The sequence below is a fragment of the Sipha flava genome, unplaced genomic scaffold, assembly GCF_003268045.1.
Source record: "Sipha flava isolate LNK unplaced genomic scaffold, YSA_version1 39_pilon_pilon, whole genome shotgun sequence".
Lineage (NCBI taxonomy): Eukaryota > Metazoa > Arthropoda > Insecta > Hemiptera > Aphididae > Sipha > Sipha flava.
In genome coordinates, this window is record NW_020273107.1 from 1693278 (window position 1) to 1716261 (window position 22984).

Here is a 22984-nt window from a genome sequence, read left to right on the forward strand (position 1 = left end):
CTCTGATGAAATGTCAGTTGTTTAGGCTATAAAATGAACCGACGGATAAAATATTACTAGTACATACGCGATGTATGCAACGCGAATATTTTAGTAGACTTCAATTTTCTACAAAAAAAAAAAAAAAATGCACCGAAGATTTTTTAACATTGTTATTATTATAATTATTATTTTTTTTTTTTAACTCATCAACATACATTTATTTTTAAATATCTAACCGTCAAACTGAGTTTTTACAATATTTGTCCATAAACTTTCTTGCATTAATGCCGTTTTATTTTATGAGGCTAGGTCTATTACATTTGCAAAGAAAAGTTTTAATGAAATTGTAATATTCCATCAGTTCCTAAAAAAAAAAAAAAAATTAATAATATTAAAAACCAAAGGTTAAAACACATAAGTATAGCAGAAGTGCTATAATGGATTGTCTCCTCTTTCGCATCTTCTTCTTGTTTTTATTAATTACTTTTTTTGACAAAAAAATTTACTTAGTGTATAGATTATGAATATTATTTTAAATAAACTATATAAATAATAAAAAAAAGGTTCCTTATATAAAACATTCATTTAATGAAAATAGTAGGATTGATGAATATATCTCAAGTTAAATTTTATTTATTGTGTTACCATGGACTACAATGATGTGTTAAGGGACTTGGATTTTGTTATTTTATTATTTTTGCTATCATAACATTATGGGGTTTTTTTTTTCTTACCAAAAACATTAGTGAATTAATGTTTTCGTTATACTATATTTTATTTTGTATTTGAAGGTGTAAGTGAGTTTTGAAATAAATTGAAAAAGACAAATACGACGCTTTTTTTAAGTTTTTATGTTGTATAATATATATAACTTAAGATTTAATTTTAGTATTTGTACAAGTGCTTATTTGATTTTAGTCACATGAAAAATTTAGAAACATAATGATATAAAGACTATAATTTAGATATTTAATATAGCAAAAATGTATAAGCTGCATGATCCAACGAAATACCATTAAAATTGAATTAATAATGCGGGGATATCAGCAAAAAAAAAAAAAAAACAAACCTTTTTTAATTTTTGTAATTTTTTTGTTGTAAATTATACAATTAATATAATATATTAAATAGAAAAAATGAAATGTCATTTTTGTAAGTACAAAACTAATTATTGTAAATCACCTCTTATGTGTTGGAAAATAATTTATCAACAGAAGAAAAATACATTCGGAAAATCAACGGAAATGATTTATTATAACATAAACTAGCGTACGGAATCGAAACGGTTCTTTATTAAAAATAAATTTCAAATCTAAAAATTAATTAAATATTTACAAACTTGGGTCCGTTGTAAACTAAAATATCGAATGCAATATTTAATTTAATTTTTTATCACAACTGTGTAACCAGATCACAAAAAAACATGTCAAGTGTTAATTACAGCCTTTTTTCTTAAAAATTAGCACGCACTTTGATAAATGTTAAAAAATATTTGTCAGAAATTATAACAAACATATCAAAAAATAAGTTTTTGACATTAATATTATTACTTTGAACGATAATATCTATCGCTAATTCCCATTGTACATTTTCCTGCCGACAACAATAAACTCAAAACACATTGGTTTTTATATGTATAAAATATTATCCCGGTAAGCTAACTGCTTGAGTTCATATAACTATAATATTAATGGAAATATTCATAGTAAATCAATTGAACAATACTCGAACACTATTAGTGATTAGAGTGAATTCTACGATGGAGAAAGACACGTAATTTTCATTTGACAACTCATCGGACCATTAGTTTGGTCATTAATGTAGCCGGAATTGGTCGTAAAAACATAAATTATTCTATTGATCTCGGTGAAAGAATAGAATTATTTATGATATTGCTTATACTAAATAATGAAGTACAATCAATTTAAATATTTGAACTAAGAATAGTACACCTATGGCAGCTCGTCGGCTATGACAGCACTACATCCACCACAATTAAAATAATTTATCTAAGATAAAAAAATGGCTTCTTTTTTCATTTTTTTTTCAAATAAGATGAATTTACTTAAGTTTAAAAAAAATTTTCACAGGTGTTTGCTGTCGTGAAAGAAAACAGAAAATTTGAAAATTAATAATTAAGTAATGAAAATACAAGTCCCAGTCTTAATACCGAATCGATACAGTACACATGGAACATTTAATATTTCTAATTAATTACATTTTTGAACTTTTCTCATTCGATGGCTTATCTACGCACAAAGTACAAGCATTAAAAAAAAAAAAAAGACTATGCAAATCAATCCAGTAGAACTGCATATGTAACTGTCATAAAAATCGCCTCATTTTAATCAGGCTTAAAACCGTTCCTAATAAAGTTGATAATCGATTCCGATAGGAGCCGAACATTTTTTAAAACCGATAATCGGTTGTCGTGTAACCAAAGGGGATTCCGACGGGTAGTGATGGAGAAGAAGAAAACAACACTTTGAAGAATATATTATAACAAGTTTAGATGACTTGGTTTATTAATTTAGACAAACACACTGTAATTATGTAGATAGATATAAAGTTAAACTGTACAGGAGTCAAGTCGATCACGACTAGTATTAACAATAACACTGTCTAGTGCCTTCTTTAACTCTGTATTAAGAGTGACTCCCAGTGGCTAGTGAGCAGGTGCATTATATAGAAGCCCACTTGCATCACATACCCTAGTACGGAAGTGGCGTGATAATCTAAAGTGCCTTGATTGGTCCTCGCAGTATAGCGTGATGCTGACGTCTTATGGTGTGATGTGGTGCTATGGCGTAAATAGGGCCTACTCATTACACGGTCATCGTTTAATTTTGATATTATGATAACCGGTAACTGTTTCTTTTCTCCATTTCAAAAACTATTAATCGTGTAAAAGTCGATGATAAGGTTTTTTGGTAATCGGTTAAAACCTGTTTTTAAAAATCATATTTTTCAATTTTTTAATCATATTTTAAAAACAGTTTATTTAGGCGATTCTTGGGTCGATAATATAACTTTTATTATTACAAAATCAAAAACTTAATATGCTTTAATTTGGTCGATTTCATTCAATTTCAATATTTATTTTTTCAAACTGATTTAAAGTTTAAAACATATTATGATCAAGATAATGATAATCGAAAAACTAAATTGCTTAAAAAAATTTTCTTATTTATAACGGTAAAAAACCGAAATTAAATATAATAATTTTCTAAGATGACACTAAGATTTATACATTGCCACAGAACTTTTTGGTTATATTGCATATAATACAGTACCCCAAAACCTGGATGAGCAGATATTAGAACGACAGTATTAAAATATCATAAATACTAAATGGACTAAGCCTCTATTCCACCAACTATTTCGTAAAAGGAATCAGCGCGCCACGACGACGACGTTTATGACGGTATTTATATAGTTTATAGTTATACCTATATATATATATATATATATATTAATGGCCGTCGAGCATTGCTTGTCTGTTGTGAATGATATATATATATATATATATAAGCAATACTCGACGGCCATTAATTGGGGAAAAACATTTAAATTAAATTAAATTAAACTATAATAGTATAATGTAATCATGACATACTCGTTATTCAAGTATTAATACTATGAAAAAATCGTTAGTTATATTTGTCGGGAATAAGTTTTGGTTATAAAAACGGGATTTAAAAAACGAGGTAATTACTTCGATGTTTTGGTGAATGTGTGGCGGACACACTGCCACAATGTTAATATTTAGATATATGCCTTAATTACCGATAATCAATAACCACTTCCTGTATTCCAAAACTAAAAGCGGTTATCGATTTTCGGTTCTCAAATTTACGGTTTTTTACCGGTTTTCGTTACACACCGGTTACCGGTTTTAAGCCCTGCTTTTAATAATATAATAGATACGCGAAAAGGTAATGTTCGAAAATTTTCACTACCCAAGCAAAAAAATCTAAACGCCGTATAAAATATTTTCACATTAAAAATAATACTTTTAAAATACGTAAGTTTAAAACCTTAATAAATGTTCAGAATAGTATATTTTAAAGAACACACAAAAAAAAAAAAATGTGTTATAATAGTTCATATACCACGTAATGGTTTTTATAAAAAAATCAAACCAATAATAATAATATAGATATGAATAAACGAAAAAACTGAATACAGTTTATTTTTGGAATTGAAGTAGAAACTACTGTTGTGGTTTTTGAATATATTTTAGCAATCAAGTCCGTGGAATAAAAAGAATATATTAGCATCATAAAATCAATACTGGTGCTATTTTTCTATGGACAATAAGTATCATGAGATCCCTAGTGGTCAAGTTATGATTCTAAGGGTTTTTATAAATTGTTGTCATAAGTTTCTCATTGAAATATACTCGTATTTGCTAAAGTTTTGGCACCAGCAGACCTACAACGAACAATATTTATTTACTCTTATGTATTTATTTTTTGTCCCAAGAGAAACCGTAAAACATTGAGCAAAACACTTTTGGATATCGATATTAGTTTCTATATTCCTTTTTTATATCGGTTTAAAATAAACGACTAATATTATATACTTGAGTTAATACTTGCATTTACTCACAACCGAAATAATAAAAATTATTTTTGAATAATCGAACACAACCGATAAAATATTTTTTTTTTTTAGAAAAGACCCTCGGCAAAATATGACATTGGGTATATGTATAGTAAATAATAAAAATAGTTAATATTAATTTATTATATCATTTTAAATTTAATTCTAAATTGTTGATTGTAGATCGATAGATTAACGAATTCAATGATCTAGAATGTTATTGATTGAGAATGGTTATTATGTACTCTGCAGTTGTTTCAAAGAATTTTTGATTAAAAAAATTCGATAATTGATTATCGAGTCATATTGTTGATAATATCATTTAAGTATTTACTATAATACAAGAAAAATGTTATCAAATATTATAACATATGTTTTATTTTATTAAAAACCATAGACGCTTTAATATTGTTAAATTTTTACGTAATGTGTCTACTTTTTTTTTCGTTTAAAACGATAAATTATATTTAATCAGTATGAAATGATCACAAGCGTTGCACAACTAAAGGCTAACTTTTAATTTTTGAAATTCTTGAAAATAAATCTTACCAACCATATAGTAAATCATATAAAATAAATTCGAAATTGCTTTAGCTAGATGATTAAATATTATTCACATGTTGACAATGCTTCGTTATGCAAATTGTAGTTACTTTCTACAAAAACCTTTTTAGAATATTTTAATATTTTATTTTATTATTGTTTAGTGTTTAGAAATGAAATATATTATTTGAACCAAATTTTATCGGTGTTGTTTTGGTTCAAAGTAAAATAACTTTTTTATAACGAAATTTTGATAGTTATTTTTTTCACATGTGATCCTGTCCTTTTTTGGTGTACATAATTTTAAATTTTATCACAACACACAAATAATGAACATAACCTATTCTTCAATTTAATTTTAGTTATTAAAATTTCACAAGTATAATCTTATAATATTTATTTTTCATCAATCAATATTTGAATTACATGACATAATACACAATAATAATACATATTTCGTTCAATTCTTAATTTTGTTGACAGTACTTGCTTTAATGTTTAATTAAATAAATTTCTATATGCGTACGTAAATAATATCAACACAAGCAGATGATGGTCTAATAAAAAAAATAAATAAAACAATGAAAAATTGTTTAACGTGTTTCACACCACCAAGCATCATTACAACAACATGGTACCATTTGATGTCAGAAATAAAGAAAGACCGAGGTGTACGAGGTAGCCCAGGCCCTATTTGCACATTAGTTACGGCCCTGGTTATCGGTAAGCCACTGTTTTGAACGGGTCGGTGCTCACGGATAGAGTAGACAGTGTTTTATTATTATTGTTATAAATTTGAAAGCAACGATAAATCATCGCAATCGAGAAAAGATTCTGTGTAGAACGAGGTTTTTTTTTCTGTTGTATTTAAGTTGTTTTTCAATTTATAAGTATTTACAAAAAAAAAAAAAAAAAAATACTAATAAAATACATTAGTACTACGGTGACGTATAATATAGTGTAAGCACACATCTACCACTTAATGTACGCAGTAACTTTTCGTGTTCCGTATTTATAATATAAACAAGTCACACATATTGCTATTACGCGATTTATTGTCGGTATTAAGATTTCAAAATGTACATAAATCGTTATCAATATTTTAGCGGAGCGATTTTTTATTTCTTTTTTTATTTACCAAAAGCGCAAAACACGACTACAGTGATTTAGCTGTCTCGAAAAAGAATTACTAATGGATCAACAACTATGCTTTGTTTGAACGAGGATTTTTTACTCGCCCGAGTGGTAGTGCGTCCCTTAAGCGCGTTCGGTGGCCGAAAATTATACGATTTCGTGTTTGATACGTCTGGATGACGGATCAGGAAACGTAAAACAACGATATACAGTTCCAGTTTAGGGAGCGGAAAAAAAACAATCGTATAACGTTGCAAGAAAATATTTTTGTCACGCAAATAATAGTCGAATAGAATCAACCGCATCCGCCAGTTTAAAGTAGTACACGACGCCGGCACTCGAAGTAATAAATTTAGATTCTTGGATTTATGTGCACTACGTCAGCTGAGATTTTTTAAGTATTAAGGGTGATAAAATACTAATCCAAAGCATTTGAAATCGCTTGAAAACCACAGAGTTTAGTACGGGTTCAGTGGCGTGATCTCAATTTTTTTCTAAAATATAGCAGTCGTCATGCTCTTGTTCAATTGCCGACTAAGCGACTCATTTCACCAAAGTTCCGATTAACCGGGGGAGGGGGGGGGGGGGGACGTTAAACCAGTTCAAAAATATGATTTGTATTTTGTACTCTTCTCGTTTTCTTTTTTTTTTGGATTTACAACATATCAACGACTTTATAATTACGTATTCATATTATGATGATATGACGGGCATGGAATAATTGTGCCTAAAAGAAAAGTTTTTTTTTAGGGTCAGGATACCAATTGTGCTATTCAAATTTGCCTACCTAATGATATGAAAATATTGTTATTAAAATCGATTACTGGTTAAAGTGACTGATTATAATATACTTTATAACAATGTGGAGAGTTGTGTGAAACATTATTAGGCACATTTGATCATGCAAGTATGAAATTTTGCAATAGACAAAAACAAGTTTTCAGTATTATTAGATATTCATCATCCTAATTGTTTCGCAACACATTAACAAATTGATGATCCTAGTTACTTATTTCTTGTTAGTTGTTTGACAACGGTTTAACAACATGGATTATTTTAAACCAGCTAGTGAAAAGCCTAAACTTATGTTAGTCTTCGATGATTATAAGTTTCGAAAATTTACTAAATCGAAAAATGGTATTAAGTGAAGATGTACTGTCAAATCGTGTACTTCAAATTTTTAATGTGATGCAAATGAAACGGTGCTTTTAAAATCTAACTTACATCATAACCACGAAATAAGTGTTGTTAATAATAGACAAACTGTTGCATATTCGATAAAAAGAAAAGCAACGGAAAAAGTTATAACACGACCATTAAAATTAATTCGCAATCAAGTGCAATCAATTACTGCGCTAGATTTGAAATTAAACGATGTGCATTCAATAAGACGCGAAGCGCTTATCATACTCGTAGAAAAACATTACCACCATTACCGAAAAGTGCATACACCATTGAATAATTTCGATACAAATATATATAAAAGTGAGAATTTATTGCTTTTATACTACAATATGGTGAATATATGTTTTTCTACAAAAACAAGTTTAGAATTCTTATGCAGTTGTGACAAAATATTTGTCGATGGAACTTTTGAATTTTGTTCTAAATATTTGTATCAAATTTTTACGGTACATGATTTGAAAATCGGGTACTTTATTCTACTAATAAATTGTAATAAATTGTCAAACAAGTTATCAAGTGCATACGAATATTTATATTGAGTTTTGATAAGTAAATGTGCAATGTTTAATCTTGATTTCCATCCAAATACAGTCGTTGCCAATTCCAAACAAGCTAAACATTTTGCAACTAAACAAGTCTGGCCTTTAATACATGTAGTGGGATGTAGATTTAATTTATCACAAGCTTGGTGGAGGAATATCCAAATTACAAGTCCAGAACTACAAGTCAGGATTTTATTGACTATGCACACGTACATCGATGAATTTTTAATTGGAAACTGTTCGTACTTTACAAATATAATTATACTCCAGACTAAATACCTATTTATTTAATTATATATTAATTTTTCAATCACTCAAAACAAATTTTATTCTATCGCAACAACCAATGTTTCATTTTATTATTATTATTTTTTTTTTTAATTCAATGTTCCAGTTATATTATAAGTTACGAATGTCCAGGTACTCCGACTAACTATTGGGTTTTACAACGTTGTGTGTATTTTTATATTTTTATATATATATACATATAAATTGGTTAAGAACTAGTCGTTTTTTCGTTCTACATATTTCGTTTATTGGTATATAATGACTTAATTTTAAACGTTTTGTCTTGGCTGTAAATGACTCGTCGTTTCCAGACAATTTTTAGTAATTTTCTCAAATTTTTAGTTTTTTTTTTTTAATTATTAAATAATATCTGTAATCTATGCAAATCAGAGCTGTGCGTTTCAAACATGGTTATTTCGGGTGATGGACGGTTTTAAGAAAACTTACTCGAAATACAATAAATTCATCAAAAAAGAAAGTTTACATTTTATCTCATAGTTATGGGATCACCAAATTTACTTAAGTAAGGACTATAGTAACCGAAGTAACTAAGAGTTAATTAAAAGGTACTTTATAGGGTAAACTATTTGTAATCGTCAATATTTTTTGATACAATTTGTGAAATTTACAGACTATCAACGGTAAAAAAACAATAAAAGTTTATATTTTGTTATGGCAAAATTAATATTTAAGAAATACATTAAAAGATTTAATTTTTTCGGAAAATTAATAAATAACATTAAAAATCAAGTCGTTTTTGTAGCATTAGAAAGATTCACTTTAATAGAAAGCATAGACTGAGCATTTATAATTACCAGAAATAAAAATAAATTATTATTAAAATATAGTTCGTATTCATTTCTAGTAGAAAATTAAAGCAATAAAAATGAACTTTACATTTTATATTATGACAGTATCACTAATTCCAAGATTAATTTGTATTACTTTGATTTGTACTCGTATTATGTATGAATATAATTTGTATAATGATCTGAAATGTTTTTATAGAAAAGTGAACCACAATCCAATATTTTATTTTTCATACAAACTTGTAAAACATTTTTAATCATTCGTAATTAATTAAAAATCACAAAATTCAGTTGGCGTAGTATAAGTCAATATTTTTGTTATAAATAACGTATATTTCTTAATCGTTTGTTGTTGATATTAAATTCTTGTTCGAAGAATATGCTTTTCAATGTTTACTTCACTATTAACATGAATTCAAAAAAACGTATTCGCAAATAATTTTATGTGATAATATAATACGACAAACGTAAGGTACATTATACATTTTAATGCCAGATTTTGATGTTTGAATGGTCGAATACATACCGTTCAGTAAAATCCGCCATGACAAATTGAAGAAAACAATACCTATCTAAATTTTATTGTGTATAAAAAATCTGAATTGGAGAGGCCCTTTATAATGGTCTTTCGAACCATCGAGAATGAATTTAGAGTGCGAACAAACCGTTTATAAAGTTTTCCTTTTTCAAAATGAATAAAACATCGGTTTACCATGAGACGCGGCAAATTTTTAAACTACTTCTTTTAGACTTCTTCGTTCGTATATTTTTCGATTTCCATTCGGGCTTTTCAACAAGTTATTTCTTTTGCAACTCTTGAAAAATATAAAAATATGATTAGTAAAAAATAAAAATAAAAAATAAAGAAATGTAGATTTTCGTGCACGAGAAACATTGTTTGAATATGAAATATTTTTGGAACAAGCGTAACATTTATTATGACTGCATATTAGTACTGTTAACGACGAACGTCTGAGTAGAACACCCCATTTCTCAAGTATTCGAGCGTTGATAACCACCGAAACCAATACATAGTCTACGCGCCCACCCGTCTACGTATGTGTGTGTGTGTGTGTGTGTGTGTGTGTGTGTGTGTGTGTGTGTGTATGTGTGTTTGTGTGTGCACGCGTATGTGTGTACAGTGTACTCTGTACACCCTTATTTTTGTTTGTTTACCTAAAACCCGGTAGTATCTACGTCACTATCCACGACGGGTACAAAACGTAATTTGTTTTCGAACTCGGCGACGAAATGCGCACACAAAATTGATTATAATTAACCCTTAATCACAAGGAAATTGATTACCGGTCGTTATTTTTGTATGTCTGTTCAACGGATTAGGTGCACAACCCGGCGCTCGGTAGCGGCTCCGTTGAACCGAATGATGAAGCACTTATATCGATTATTTGCGCTCCAGGGGTGTACGCCGCCGACGACGAACAGATCTCTTATTTTTATTGTTGTTATTTTTTATTTATTTATTTTTCATACAACGTGTGTTCCAACCGCCTATGCGTTTGTACAACAAAACCAACGAACGTGCGTTAACAGATTTATCTTGTGATTTATAACCGAATCCGGGTTGGCTTAACACTTCTCCTTCTCACGCGTACCCTGTGGCTTCTCTAATGTGTACATTAAATACGAGTGCGTGTGCATAAACGCAATATCCTGCTCGGAACACTATCGTCGAAAACGAAAAGGCCTCATCGGTATTGAAATATCATGCCAACAATATAGCACTGCGGACGTCGTAAAAACCAACGAAATTCATATTTATCTCGTCACATTTATCACACCCTGCCCCCTTCTTCCCTCTCGGTAAAAAACAATTATTACCACGTTGCCGCAGTATATTTTCCATATCTTTTTCTCGCACCAACTGAGAATCTGTACCGGTTCACATAGACATCACTTTGGCATTCGTTCACGGCCAATCGACACCGTGATTATGTTTCGACGATAATGTCAGCAAACTATTTTTGTTTTTTTTTTTCAACTTAGAAAATTATACAATCTATACACAAAAAATGAATTCAATAAGCGCAATGTATATTATTTACCATGTGAGGGCTTGAGTGACTTGTGGAAAGAATCAACCAACAGTGGAAGCACTTTGGCACTATGTCAGCAATAAGACCGAAAAATGTACGCAACAAATGCAACACAAAAAAACATGTCGTCAGTTCACACTACAAACAATTTCTTGGTTTCATTATCAGATCATAACGAATGATCATCGCCTCTGCTGTTAACTACACATAATATCTATATTCTATAGTGGGTATGCTATATAGAGATGGGTCTCCAAACTACAGCCCACGAACAAGTTTCAACCGGCCCGTGGCCTACACAGGACGCATGGTAAATATAGATATATAAATATCAGTAAATATAAGACATATTAGTAAAAGCATTTAGGCAAAATTTATTTTATTTGAAACACAAATTTCAAAAAATTGTTTTACTCATTTTTTACTTGCGATAAATATAATAAAGAATGTAAATTACAATTTCCAATCGACTTTGTTCAAAAAATAATTTCTGAACTTAAAATTAAATTTAAACAACGTTTTTCTGACTGACGTAAAATCTGAAGACAAATATTTTTCAAAATCCGTTTGGTTATATTTTATATTAATATATATACAGTGAAACCCCCCTTGACGGATATCTCTAAATAACGGACACCTCCGAATAGCGGACGTTTTTATGGGAACGGGGACATTTTCACTACTTTCATATAGGAAAACCCCTAAATACCGGACACTTTTATGGAAATTTAATTTTGATTTTTACAATTTTTACCTTGAATATAGAATAATCGTTGAATGCCAATTTAATCTAATCTTACTACTATGAATTATAAATTATTATATATTTATAGTTAATCTTATCTGTCCATTGATTCATCGCGTCCATGAAACATTTTTCTAGAATATATTCTGTGAAGTTATATGTATGTATGTATGGCTATACAAATTTCCATTACTTTACCTGCAACTTCGTGTTCAGTAGAAAGATCTTTCAGGTAATATTTTCTATATTATATTTCTAATTTTGATTCGGTATATTATTCTTATAAAATAAATTGTCATTATATTTTTAGTACATTACGTCGTTTAAAAACATGGCTGAGAAACAGAATAGGAAATGAAAAGTTAAGTAGTTTAGGTCTGATTAATATTCATCGACGAAGATACGAAATTAAGGAATTTTTTTAACAGCAATTAGAAGGTATTATTGAAAAGTATATATTGAGTCTAGGTGGTTGGTATTGCTTTTCAATGATTAATATTGTATTAATGTAAACAATAATATACATTTTTATTAGAAGTAATAAATAAAATAAATTATGCTTTAAATTTATTTTGTTATACCCATCATTGATGATAAATAATATATGTCATTTAATTAGTATTAGGGGGTGTGAGGGGCAAAGCCCCCCCACAGCTTATATTGACACTAAAAATATTTTGCACATAGTGAGCTACATCTCTACGGGCGTGCCTGCCCCTCCCCTCTTTGAATAGTGGACATCTCTAAATAACGGACAAAATTATGACGACCAAGAGTGTCCGGTACTTAGAGATTTCACTGTATAATATTTTATAAAAAAATTTAAAGTTAACATGTTTATTTACCTATATTTTCATAAAATTAAAAATTATATATTAATAAGTTTTTGGTCCATTAAGAGCATTTGATTTTTTTTTTTTTTCGTGGCCTTTGAATAAAAAAGTTTGGAGACCCTCTGGGTTAGGTTATTAAATAATAAATTTGTAACTGAAGTTGCTGAAATACATGTATACGGTACGAGTGTAAATATAACGAGATATTAAATGACAATTAAATTTAAATCTGTACCCACAATCGTTTATAGTTAATAATCATTGTCAGATAAGTTTATGTCACGCGCTATTTTATTCGATATGTTATTGTACCATTCATAATTATCAGATTGATATTTAAAATAATATATTTTTATTTTAATAACCATTTTTTTTTTTATTATTTTTAAGAACCCCAAACCATATTTTGCGACCTCTACGTTGAAAACCACGGCTCTATACGATTATTATGGAAGGACAGCAATATAAAATATGTGCTAAAAAACTTGTTACAATTATAAATATTAATTGAAATAATTATTAAATATTAATCGAATAATTAATAACCTTCTTATCTACTTCAACAATAATGATACTGATAGCAAATTTTTTTTTATGTTTATATTAAATTTCAAATGCATAGAACATTTTAAACCATGTACATGATTTGATGGAAAACTTAATTGTAATTACCAATGTTATCTTCATAGAACGTACAATAATTTTAGAATAATTTTAATTATTAAATTCACAATTTTAAAAATTCGTAATAAATCAATAGTTAAACTTTAAAAAATTATTTTTAAAACATACTTTTTCTAAAAATCAGATTTACAAAATGGCCATTTTGGATATTTTTCAAACAGTAGAATACAATTTTAAATTTTCAAATTTGAATTCTAAATATCAAAAATATATTTGAATTCAATTTAATTATAGCACAAGAGCTAAGTATTTATTAAAAAAAAAAAAATGAAAAATAATAAACAGAACGAAAGTTATTCCAATTGTCTAATCATTCTGGGAAACTGTATATGCTACGGTAAAAATAAGAATACCGGTAAATCCTAGATTTAACCGGCTGCAGTCGATAAATGTCCGGATTTTAGACATTAACGAATTGATTTTAATAAAACTTAAGACACACAAAATAGTTTGGTAAAACCCTAAATGATTATTATAGTTCGGTATAGTTCAGACTTTTGCAAGCAAAATTTATTCGAGGACAATCAACCAGCGCTAGTAAAAGTCCTTAATTTTTAACTAATTATGTGTTTGTTTTTTTATGGGTTTTTTTCTAATTTGTTCCCTTGATTAATACTCATACTTAAAAATAATTATATTAAATAACTATTTATTAATTTTTTTTTTTTTATATATAGAAAAAAGTGAAGGAGAAGAAGAATTATTTAAATATAGTAGGATTTCTATCTCCGTGACCCGTGCTTCATGATTGATTTCATACAAATCATTATAACGAATATAGCATTTCTTCGAAAGCACCATTTATCAGAGCATTCAGTTTTTTTCTTCGCCAATATTAACAATATCGAATTATTTAAGTCGCCGATAGTGAATTGATTTTTAACATTGACAGATTTTAATCCTTCGTTTTCATTTAATAGTATATAATGTTTTTCACTAGTTATACATAAAGAGTTTTTTTTTTTTTTAATTTCTCTCAACACCATTCATAAGTTTGTTGAGCCGTATTTTAAGTGAAATATTAAATTTATAATAGTGTACAATTCACGACAATTTTAAAATGAATACTCCTCATAAAATGATTTTCAATAGGCCTGAATACCAATCTATTATTTGTATTGGAACCAGTTTCATATTATAAAATAAATTGTATTTACAACATATTGTTTTGTAGTAACATATATTTTATGTTAATGTCGAAATGAAAATTCCCAAATTCAATCACAGTATAATAATTTGTAATCATAATATACAAGTAAATTACAATGTATAATAATTAATAATAATATAACTGTGTGTAATTATCTAATACGCTAGTAGGTAGTAGTAGTCAATATAGTATCTAATAAACTTAAACAATATTAATTATTGTTCTTATATAGGAGTATAATGCTAGGGGAACAAAAACGCATAATTGGAAAAAACTTTGGACTTTTACCAACGCTGGTTGTTTATCCTAAAATTTATCAAATTTCGTTTGCAAAAGTCCAAACTACAAAAATAAATCGGTATTTAACCAAACCATTTTGTGTATTCTAGGTTTTACCGGTATTTGTACTTTTACCTTAACATATATATATATATATATATATATCAACAGCATATTTTTGTATTTTCTCGAAATGAATACCATTAACAACTGTTATCTTGATTCGATTAAATGACTGAAACACATTTAAGATTAACTTGTAAGTACGTATTTAGAATATATAAATATGTTAATGTACAAAAATATAAAATTATATAAAATTTTTCTGTCTATTTTTAATAACTACTTGTATAATGTAGATAGAGCATAAATTCTTAACCTTTTTCAGGCCATGGACTCTTTAAAGCATAAAATATAATCACGGACCCCCCTTAAAAAAATATATATATAATAAATATAATTTTTACTATACGTTGACGGATAGGAGCGGATCTTGGGGGGGGGGCGTCGTGGCGATTGCTCCCCCTTGGGCTTATTTTTTTTACAGATTTATTTAATATTTTTTATATAGGTATATATAATAATTTTAAAAATACCTATAAATGATGTATATATTTTTATAAGTAGAATGTTTTATGATAATAAATAATAGTTGTGATCATATACGACCGAGGTTGTGATCGAGCGACCAAACTATAACCGTTGATTTTATAATATACAAATAAGCCGTGGTATAGGAATATTTATAAACCGTATTTTTAGATTTATTTAATTCCTAGACATCGATAACCAAACGTAGATTTGTGTTATCAATATTATTATTATTAGCATATGGTTAGTGTTATCAATAGCTTATTTCACAATGAAATACTTCGTGTACCACACACATAAAGACATTATTGTAAATATAGAATAAGTCTTTAATGTTAAATTATTATTGTAATTAATATTTTTGAATAATGAATTCTTATATATACTTAAATAAAGATACGTAGTTAATTATTTGTATTAATTGTTGTACTTATTTTTCAATAAATCGGTTAAATAACGGTCAATGATTCAATGTACTCTATAAACCACTCATACATATTCCAATTCGATCTCCCTCCCCTTAACTAGGCATCAGATTTGCCCCTAGCTACGGGTCAAGAGAAGTGATAGCTTTCCGTATTAAATTGAAATGCTCGTTAGATTGTATTGCTATGTTATATTATTTTAAGATTACGATAGCTTTATATGGCATATAACATTATTGTAATCTGAGTTTTATATTTTAAAACATTGTCTTTCAAATGGTTTTCAAGTGTTTTAACAATTATAATTATCTTAAACACGCTATCAAACCAATTTATTTTTGGCTTATTTTAAAAAAATTCTCAACCACCCCGTGGACACCCGAGTAACCATCTACGGACCCCCAAGGGGTCCATGGACCCCAGGTTAAGAACCTATGAGATAGAGTTTATTCATATAGTAGATGGATAGGTAACTAGTGGCCCGCGGGCCAGATGTGGCCCATATACTTTTTTACTTGCTCGTGCTACATTTGCAAATCACTTCGTTACATTTTAGCGGTTTTCTATTTTTTTAATGTTGATCGTAAAATGGAGATATTATATTTTTCTCTAGCATTGAACTCCAGCTAAACCATTAAATGTCTAAATACAATTTATATCCATAACGGGATGGTTAACTTTGTTGTGAATATTATGCTCTTATTTTATTGTATTTTATTGTACGTTTTTTATTATTAATGAATGCTTAAATAAATCGATAAAAAAAAAAAATAAATAATTATTAACAGAGCCAGAATAGGTCACTCTCACCTCACGCCCTTGTACCTTATCACCAAAAAGCACAAATCTGCGTGTTTAGTTTCTATTACAATCGCACATATCATCATCGACTGCTTAAAATACTCTTAATCACATAATTTTCTCAATAGTCCTACATTGACAGAAGAAGTCCTCGACCAACGAAACACTTCCAACATTTTTGAATTTTTCAAACTAATTTAAACAAAAACTTATAAATTACCTATTTACCATTATTCACTTTATGTAATAAACAATAGTTTTGTATGAATTCTTGAATTCTCTCACATTATGTAACCCCTCTTTAGGTCTGAATCTTAAATCCACAAAAGGCTAATAATTATGTAATTAAAGCCTTATTCTAAAAAAAAACCAATCATTTTAAATTAGATTGAAATTGAAAATACAAATTCATTATTAAAATTTAAATTATTCATATTATTTTCATAACAGTACCAAAATACTATAGTTATGTGTTAATGTAATAATTTGAAATCGGTGTTGAAAAACAATAAGTTTGAAAATTAATTATACTAAAGATACACAATATTTCGAATACATTTGTGGAAAGTTCTAGTGGTATTGTTAGTATTACACATAAGTATGCAAAATCTCGTTTTATTTTGTTTTTATTTCAAGTAAACACACCGTTTACACAGCGAATAAATGCTATCCTTTAATCCTTAAAAGTAGATTAAACATTAAAACGCGTTATTAGCTTAAACATTTTCGATTAGTTTTGATCAGTTACTATAACATATATATAATAAACTAATTTTAATTTGCTGTGAAGTCTCAATTTAAATGATTAAAAACAATGGAGACAATTCGTGAATAAATAAATAACCCGATATATTACACGATTCATACGTTATAAAAATATTGTATCCTTACCAAACCCAGTGTCATTAGTAATGAGTAATGACTCATTACTAAATTAAATAGGGTTTTTTTTTTTTTTATTTATTCAATATTACCCTACATTGAATGTAGAGAATTGACTCTAGATTTTGTACTCGCTGAGTAATATATAAATTTAATAAAGTAAAATCTTATGGATTTTTCGTAGAAGTTAAACTAAAAATTATCAGGCATAACGAATCATCTTTGCTCTGTTGTAACCAATAACACTTTTCACTTTTAATCGAGACACTCTTCGTCAAATAAAAATGTTCATGCTGTGCCTTTGAACTATATTTTCATAACAAAAATAATTGGTTGTTCGAAAAAAAATTAACTAGGAAAAATAAAAATAAAAACCGAATTAAACGTGTATTTTACGTTTTCTTTAACATTTTCCCAGAAGGATTTTATTAGAACTTTCGGGTTCAAAGAATAATATATTAATGTTTACATTTATTTATATGTATATACATATATGAACTTCGCCTCACAAGATTAATTTACGTGCAAAAAAAGAACCATACATTAAAGAAAATAATTCCAACGATTATAATTTATGAATTCTCGAGTAACATACATAATCGCAATATTATTCAGTATGGGAAAGAAACTCAAGTCATTTTTTAGTATTTATACATACATACGTACACAAATGTACGATAGCACATGCCTTACGACATTCGCTCTGTAACCGCATTTTTGCATAAATCGTTAACACGTTTGTAGTTCATACGGATTATAATTATTGTAACGTCATATGTCCATTAAAGATATTATTTAAAAACGTACAATAAATAATATTTTTATACATTTCTTTACTTATTTTTGCATTATAATTTAACTTAGGAATGTCTTTGTTTTATCCTGATGTTTGTTTTTTTAATATTATTCTTTCATTTTTTTGTGTCTTTTTACTCGATTTTGAACAAAAGCTTTGCGGGATCATCGACCATTCGTTTTTTGTTGAATATTTTAATTTTACTGACGTATTATTAAACATTTGTTCGTAATGTATTTTATAGATTCTTTTAGTGCATGTTATACATTAGAAAATTCTTTACGTACCTACATTTTTAGTTTTGTCTAATAACGGTAAGGTTTTTGTACTTTAAAGTACGAGTATGTCAATGAGTGTACTTTCAGATATAGCATGCTCAAAGATAAGTTTAATTACGTCCAACTTTAGAAGTTTTATTTAAAGTAAAAATGATCCATGAATTGAAAATTTATTAGAAATTTATCAAGGTATAATATCTAGGTTAAGGGGATTCCAATGGTCGGTTATTTTAACTAAAACTTACGAATCTTTTGTCAACTGTAAAAATCGACCTAGTCATGCGATAAAAATTTTGAAAACTGATTTGAATTTGATTCAAATTTTATTTTGAATTGAATAAATTGAATTATTTATTTTATACTCGTGTTTTTATATTGTTATTTTGTAGGAAAACAGAGAAAATCTAACGTCTGTACTACATGAATGTCAAAATAACGGCGACGAGGTAATGAATTGTACGTAAATATATTTTTATTTTATTTTTCATTTTACAAACATTTTTAAAATAAAAAATATTCGCACATTTTGAGCTACTGATACAATTTTTATTAATATTTAGAAGAAATTTGGATGATTTAGAAATGGGTTGTCGTTTATTATCACCAACGTCAAATATTAACCACAACGTACTAGATTCGACTTACCAACTGGTTGTCACAAGTACACATAAAAAAGAAAAAGTAGAATAAATGAATAGTTTAATTATATTAAATATAATATTTTATTTATTATATTATAATAGAAATATAAACTTAGTCTTATAATATAGAAGTTTTTACCTAAATATAGTTTCTAAAATGTTGTGTTTTACTCATTATTTAGGGTTTGCATAATTAATGGTAGACGAATAGTAGACATGCAATATGTTTTTGACACAATTTCAAAAATAAAGCATGAACCGTTTAACTGTACTTTTTCAGATTTAAATCTGATAAATGAAACTCAATCGGGATTTTATAGTCAGTTTGTTTTTCATTGTAAAGTGTGTAACAAAGAAGAAATTATTAGTACTGAGTGTATATATTAGGTTTAAAAAATACACGTAATTAAATACTCGGTTTTTGGTTTATTTTTAATAAAATATATAAAATGAAAATAGATAATTTATTTAAAGTAATTTCGATTTGATTATCATTATTTATAATAATTTTAAATATTTTTATTAAGAATAAACAGTGTAATAAAAAATAAAAATGTAAATTAAATTATTTTGTACAGGGTTGTATAGTTGGATAAAAAACAAAAAAGATATTATACATCAGAATACGCAACAAATATTGCTCCGTGTGTCAAAGAGCAGAGTAATTACAAAAAACCCCCTCCACCCACACTTGTTACAAAAACTGGACTGGAACATCAACTTCTATGGAGTTTGATATCATTGTGGATGGATTCTGTCAAAGTATGAAAACACATAATTTAATTTACAACAATTTAATCGAAGATGGTGACAGTAGCGGAATTAAAAAACTACGAATAAATAAACCTTACGGGAATTATGTAGTAGTACAAACAATTTAATGTAGTAATCATATTTTACGGAATTACTCAACTCGTATAGAGATATTTTTATTAAAAGAAAGAGTACATCTGGTATTGTTGTACCCGGATTTATTAGAACCAAAATAAAAGAGAGTTTATTTAGGTTAAGGCAAGTAAACACTTAAATGTCAATGACTGTTTTATAAATTATAAGTTTTTAATTTATTATACATACTCACAGATTCGTTGTGTCAAAAGCTATACATTATAGAAAAGAAATGAATATTTCATTTAATGAAAAAGTAAAATTATTGAAAAATTATATTTTGAATGGACTTCTTCGTGTACTTGGATGTCATATTAGATGTGACAGATAAACGGTATCTGATTGAATTGGTGTACCCAATAAAACTACAGTCAACAACTATATTTTTGTTCAGGTATTTTTGTGAGGGGATTAAAAAGAATGAAAATAATTTAGTCCCTGAATTACAAAAATATGGTATATGGAATGATTTAATGGCAGCAATAAATTTGGTAGCATTTCACGCTAATAGTTTAATACACAATGTTAATAATAACTGTGTTAAAGGTTACAATAGCATAGTTGCTAAGTATATAGGCGGTAAACGTGTTAACTTTTCATTTAAAGGTAACTTGATTTCGTACTGCTTCAATATCAAATTATAATAATTCCATTAATATTTACAAATGTAGGCTCATATAATTTACGTTGTCATACCGCAGTATCTGCGTATAATTATGGTCCTTCTCATCTCAGACAATTCATAAAAAAGTAACAAACTTTAGCCCTGGGAAATATATAAAACAATATATTTCTAAGAAAAAAAAAAAATTCTCCATAGACGTCGACTTGTCAGTAAACAGTCAACTAATACCAAGTAATTATATTGTGATGAAGTATAGGTTGATATAAAGTAAAAGTATTGCATTGTGTAAAATTATGTTTAAAAAATTATGTAGTCTTAAAATACGGAAAAAGATAATTTGTGGACCGGACACCGATTATGGAGCAGTAAATAATCACGAATTATATGGCCAGATATTAACTATGTCCCGTGAAGATTTTGAAGAGAAAAAATTAGAATTTTTAACAATTTTGAAATTAAATAAGTTTGAAATTGACGCATTACAACATCGAATAGTGGAACAAGCGAATTGTGAAGAATGGGTAAAAGAAAGATTCAAAAGGTTAATTACGTCCAATTTCGGGAAGGTTTGTAAATTACGAAAAACAACTTTTCGAAAAAATAGTCTAATTTCAATTTTATACCAATCGCATTATTTTCATGGGACTACTGCTATAAGGTAATTTTTAATTAGTAATTTATTATGTAGTCCCTGTGTGAAAAACTAACATTATTATACTTTTTTATCAATAATAAATATTTTATGGTGATGACTCTATAAGTAAATTACATCGAATGCCAAATTTACAATTTTGAATTCAACTTATTATTAGTTTACTTAAATTATTAAATAAAAAAATTAATTATATATCGAAAAATATAAATATATTATAATGCAGTGTTTAAAGTATTATGTACAACGACTAATTTTGACCATTCGTCATCATCAGATTATAAAAGCACAATTAACATTATATTGATCGTTTAAACTAGGTATGACATACAATTTGAATCTATTGCTAAAGATGAATTTGAGAAAAAATTCGGATATGAAGTAGCTCCAGCAGGATTGTTTGTTGATCCTCCTTCCATTTTTAGCAACAAAGCCAGATGGTCTTATTGGGGATGATTCAATTATAGAAATTAAATGCCCATTTTCTATAAAAGATTTAACTCTTCTTGATGCATACAAAGAAAAAAAGTTAAAATTTATGTATGTACAATCGGGTAACCTATTTTTAAAAAAAATTCATTCTTATTACTACCAGACACAAGGACAGTTGCATATAACAGACCGAAAATATTGCTACTTTGTTGTATGGACACCAAAAGGTATACATTTTACTGTACGTACTATTTATTATTATTTCATTATTATAACTTTTTTTTAAATTATTTTTATAAGGAATTTGTGAGGATAAAATTGAACGCGATGATGATTTCTGCCATAATAGAATGTAGCTGATTTTATCAGAATTCTATATTGAATACATGGTGCCAAAAATAGTGAATCCTCGATATTTAAATAAAAAAAATAAAAATAAATAAAAAAAATAAATATAAAACATATGCAAAGTACCAATGATTTGTTTATTTTAAAATCATTAATTTTCGAAAAGAAGAAAATGTATTTAGTAGATATAATAGTTGGGTAGTCTTACAACTATTAAATTATATTAAATTGTATGTACAACGAAATCATGTGGGCCAACGCGATTGCAGAACACAGATGAACATTATTATTTTAAAATTATTTTATTTATAAACAATTTTGCCATAACAATGCGACTAGGGTCTATAATAGAGAGAAAGGTGGTTATACAACCTCACTAACCCTAATGATCATTTACTATACACACACGTGTAAGGCATGCGCGCACGCACTAAAATAATTGCTTATACTGAACCCCTTGAAAACCGACCGTTGGCAATCCCCAAAAACAAATTCAATTAGGAATGACATTTTGATTTAAAGTTCTTAACTAAAGTTAATCATTATTTTCAGTATTTTAATACTTTATTGATGTTCTAAGAGGACTAACCTCCAAAGGTTCACCTCCTATATGAGTGAATTCCGATGAGTACCCTGCAACACTTAATCATTGTCTTTTGTTTAAAAATTTTTTTATCTATTTGTTGCCATATTATTATTACTCTCAATACAATATATTTTTACTTCCTCAGATAGAAAACTTTTAATTAAACTTACACTTAATTATTCAATTTATCGATTCTTTATATATAT

At 27.6% G+C, this 22984-nt stretch overlaps 2 protein-coding genes and 1 long non-coding RNA gene across 3 annotated transcripts; all 3 read left to right on the forward strand.

Moving 5' to 3' along the window:
- Positions 1-10253: 10253 nt before the first annotated feature.
- On the forward strand, positions 10254-12350 carry LOC112688617. Its single transcript, XR_003149071.1, has 3 exons — positions 10254-11452; positions 12026-12119; positions 12198-12350. It is a non-coding gene; the product is annotated as an uncharacterized LOC112688617 (long non-coding RNA).
- A 7984-nt stretch (positions 12351-20334) lies between these two features.
- LOC112688615 lies at positions 20335-20969 on the forward strand. The gene is made up of 2 exons (XM_025561890.1): positions 20335-20741; positions 20807-20969. Exons 1-2 carry the CDS (start codon positions 20420-20422, stop codon positions 20887-20889), a joined length of 405 nt encoding a protein of 134 aa, XP_025417675.1. The 5' UTR covers positions 20335-20419; the 3' UTR covers positions 20890-20969.
- A 59-nt stretch (positions 20970-21028) lies between these two features.
- Positions 21029-22250, forward strand: LOC112688614. The gene is made up of 3 exons (XM_025561889.1): positions 21029-21418; positions 21733-22071; positions 22145-22250. Exons 1-2 carry the CDS (start codon positions 21054-21056, stop codon positions 21866-21868), a joined length of 501 nt encoding a protein of 166 aa, XP_025417674.1. The 5' UTR covers positions 21029-21053; the 3' UTR covers positions 21869-22071; positions 22145-22250.
- Positions 22251-22984: the final 734 nt, after the last annotated feature.

Coding starts and splice junctions, on each gene's coding strand:
- LOC112688614 (XM_025561889.1), top strand. CDS start 21,054: ATGTTTAAAAAATTATGTAGTCTTAAAATACGGAAAAAGATAATTTGT. Junction 21,419..21,732: donor CATGGGACTACTGCTATAAG/GTAATTTTTAAT, acceptor CGTTTAAACTAG/GTATGACATACAATTTGAAT.
- LOC112688615 (XM_025561890.1), top strand. CDS start 20,420: ATGGACTTCTTCGTGTACTTGGATGTCATATTAGATGTGACAGATAAA. Junction 20,742..20,806: donor TGTTAACTTTTCATTTAAAG/GTAACTTGATTT, acceptor TTACAAATGTAG/GCTCATATAATTTACGTTGT.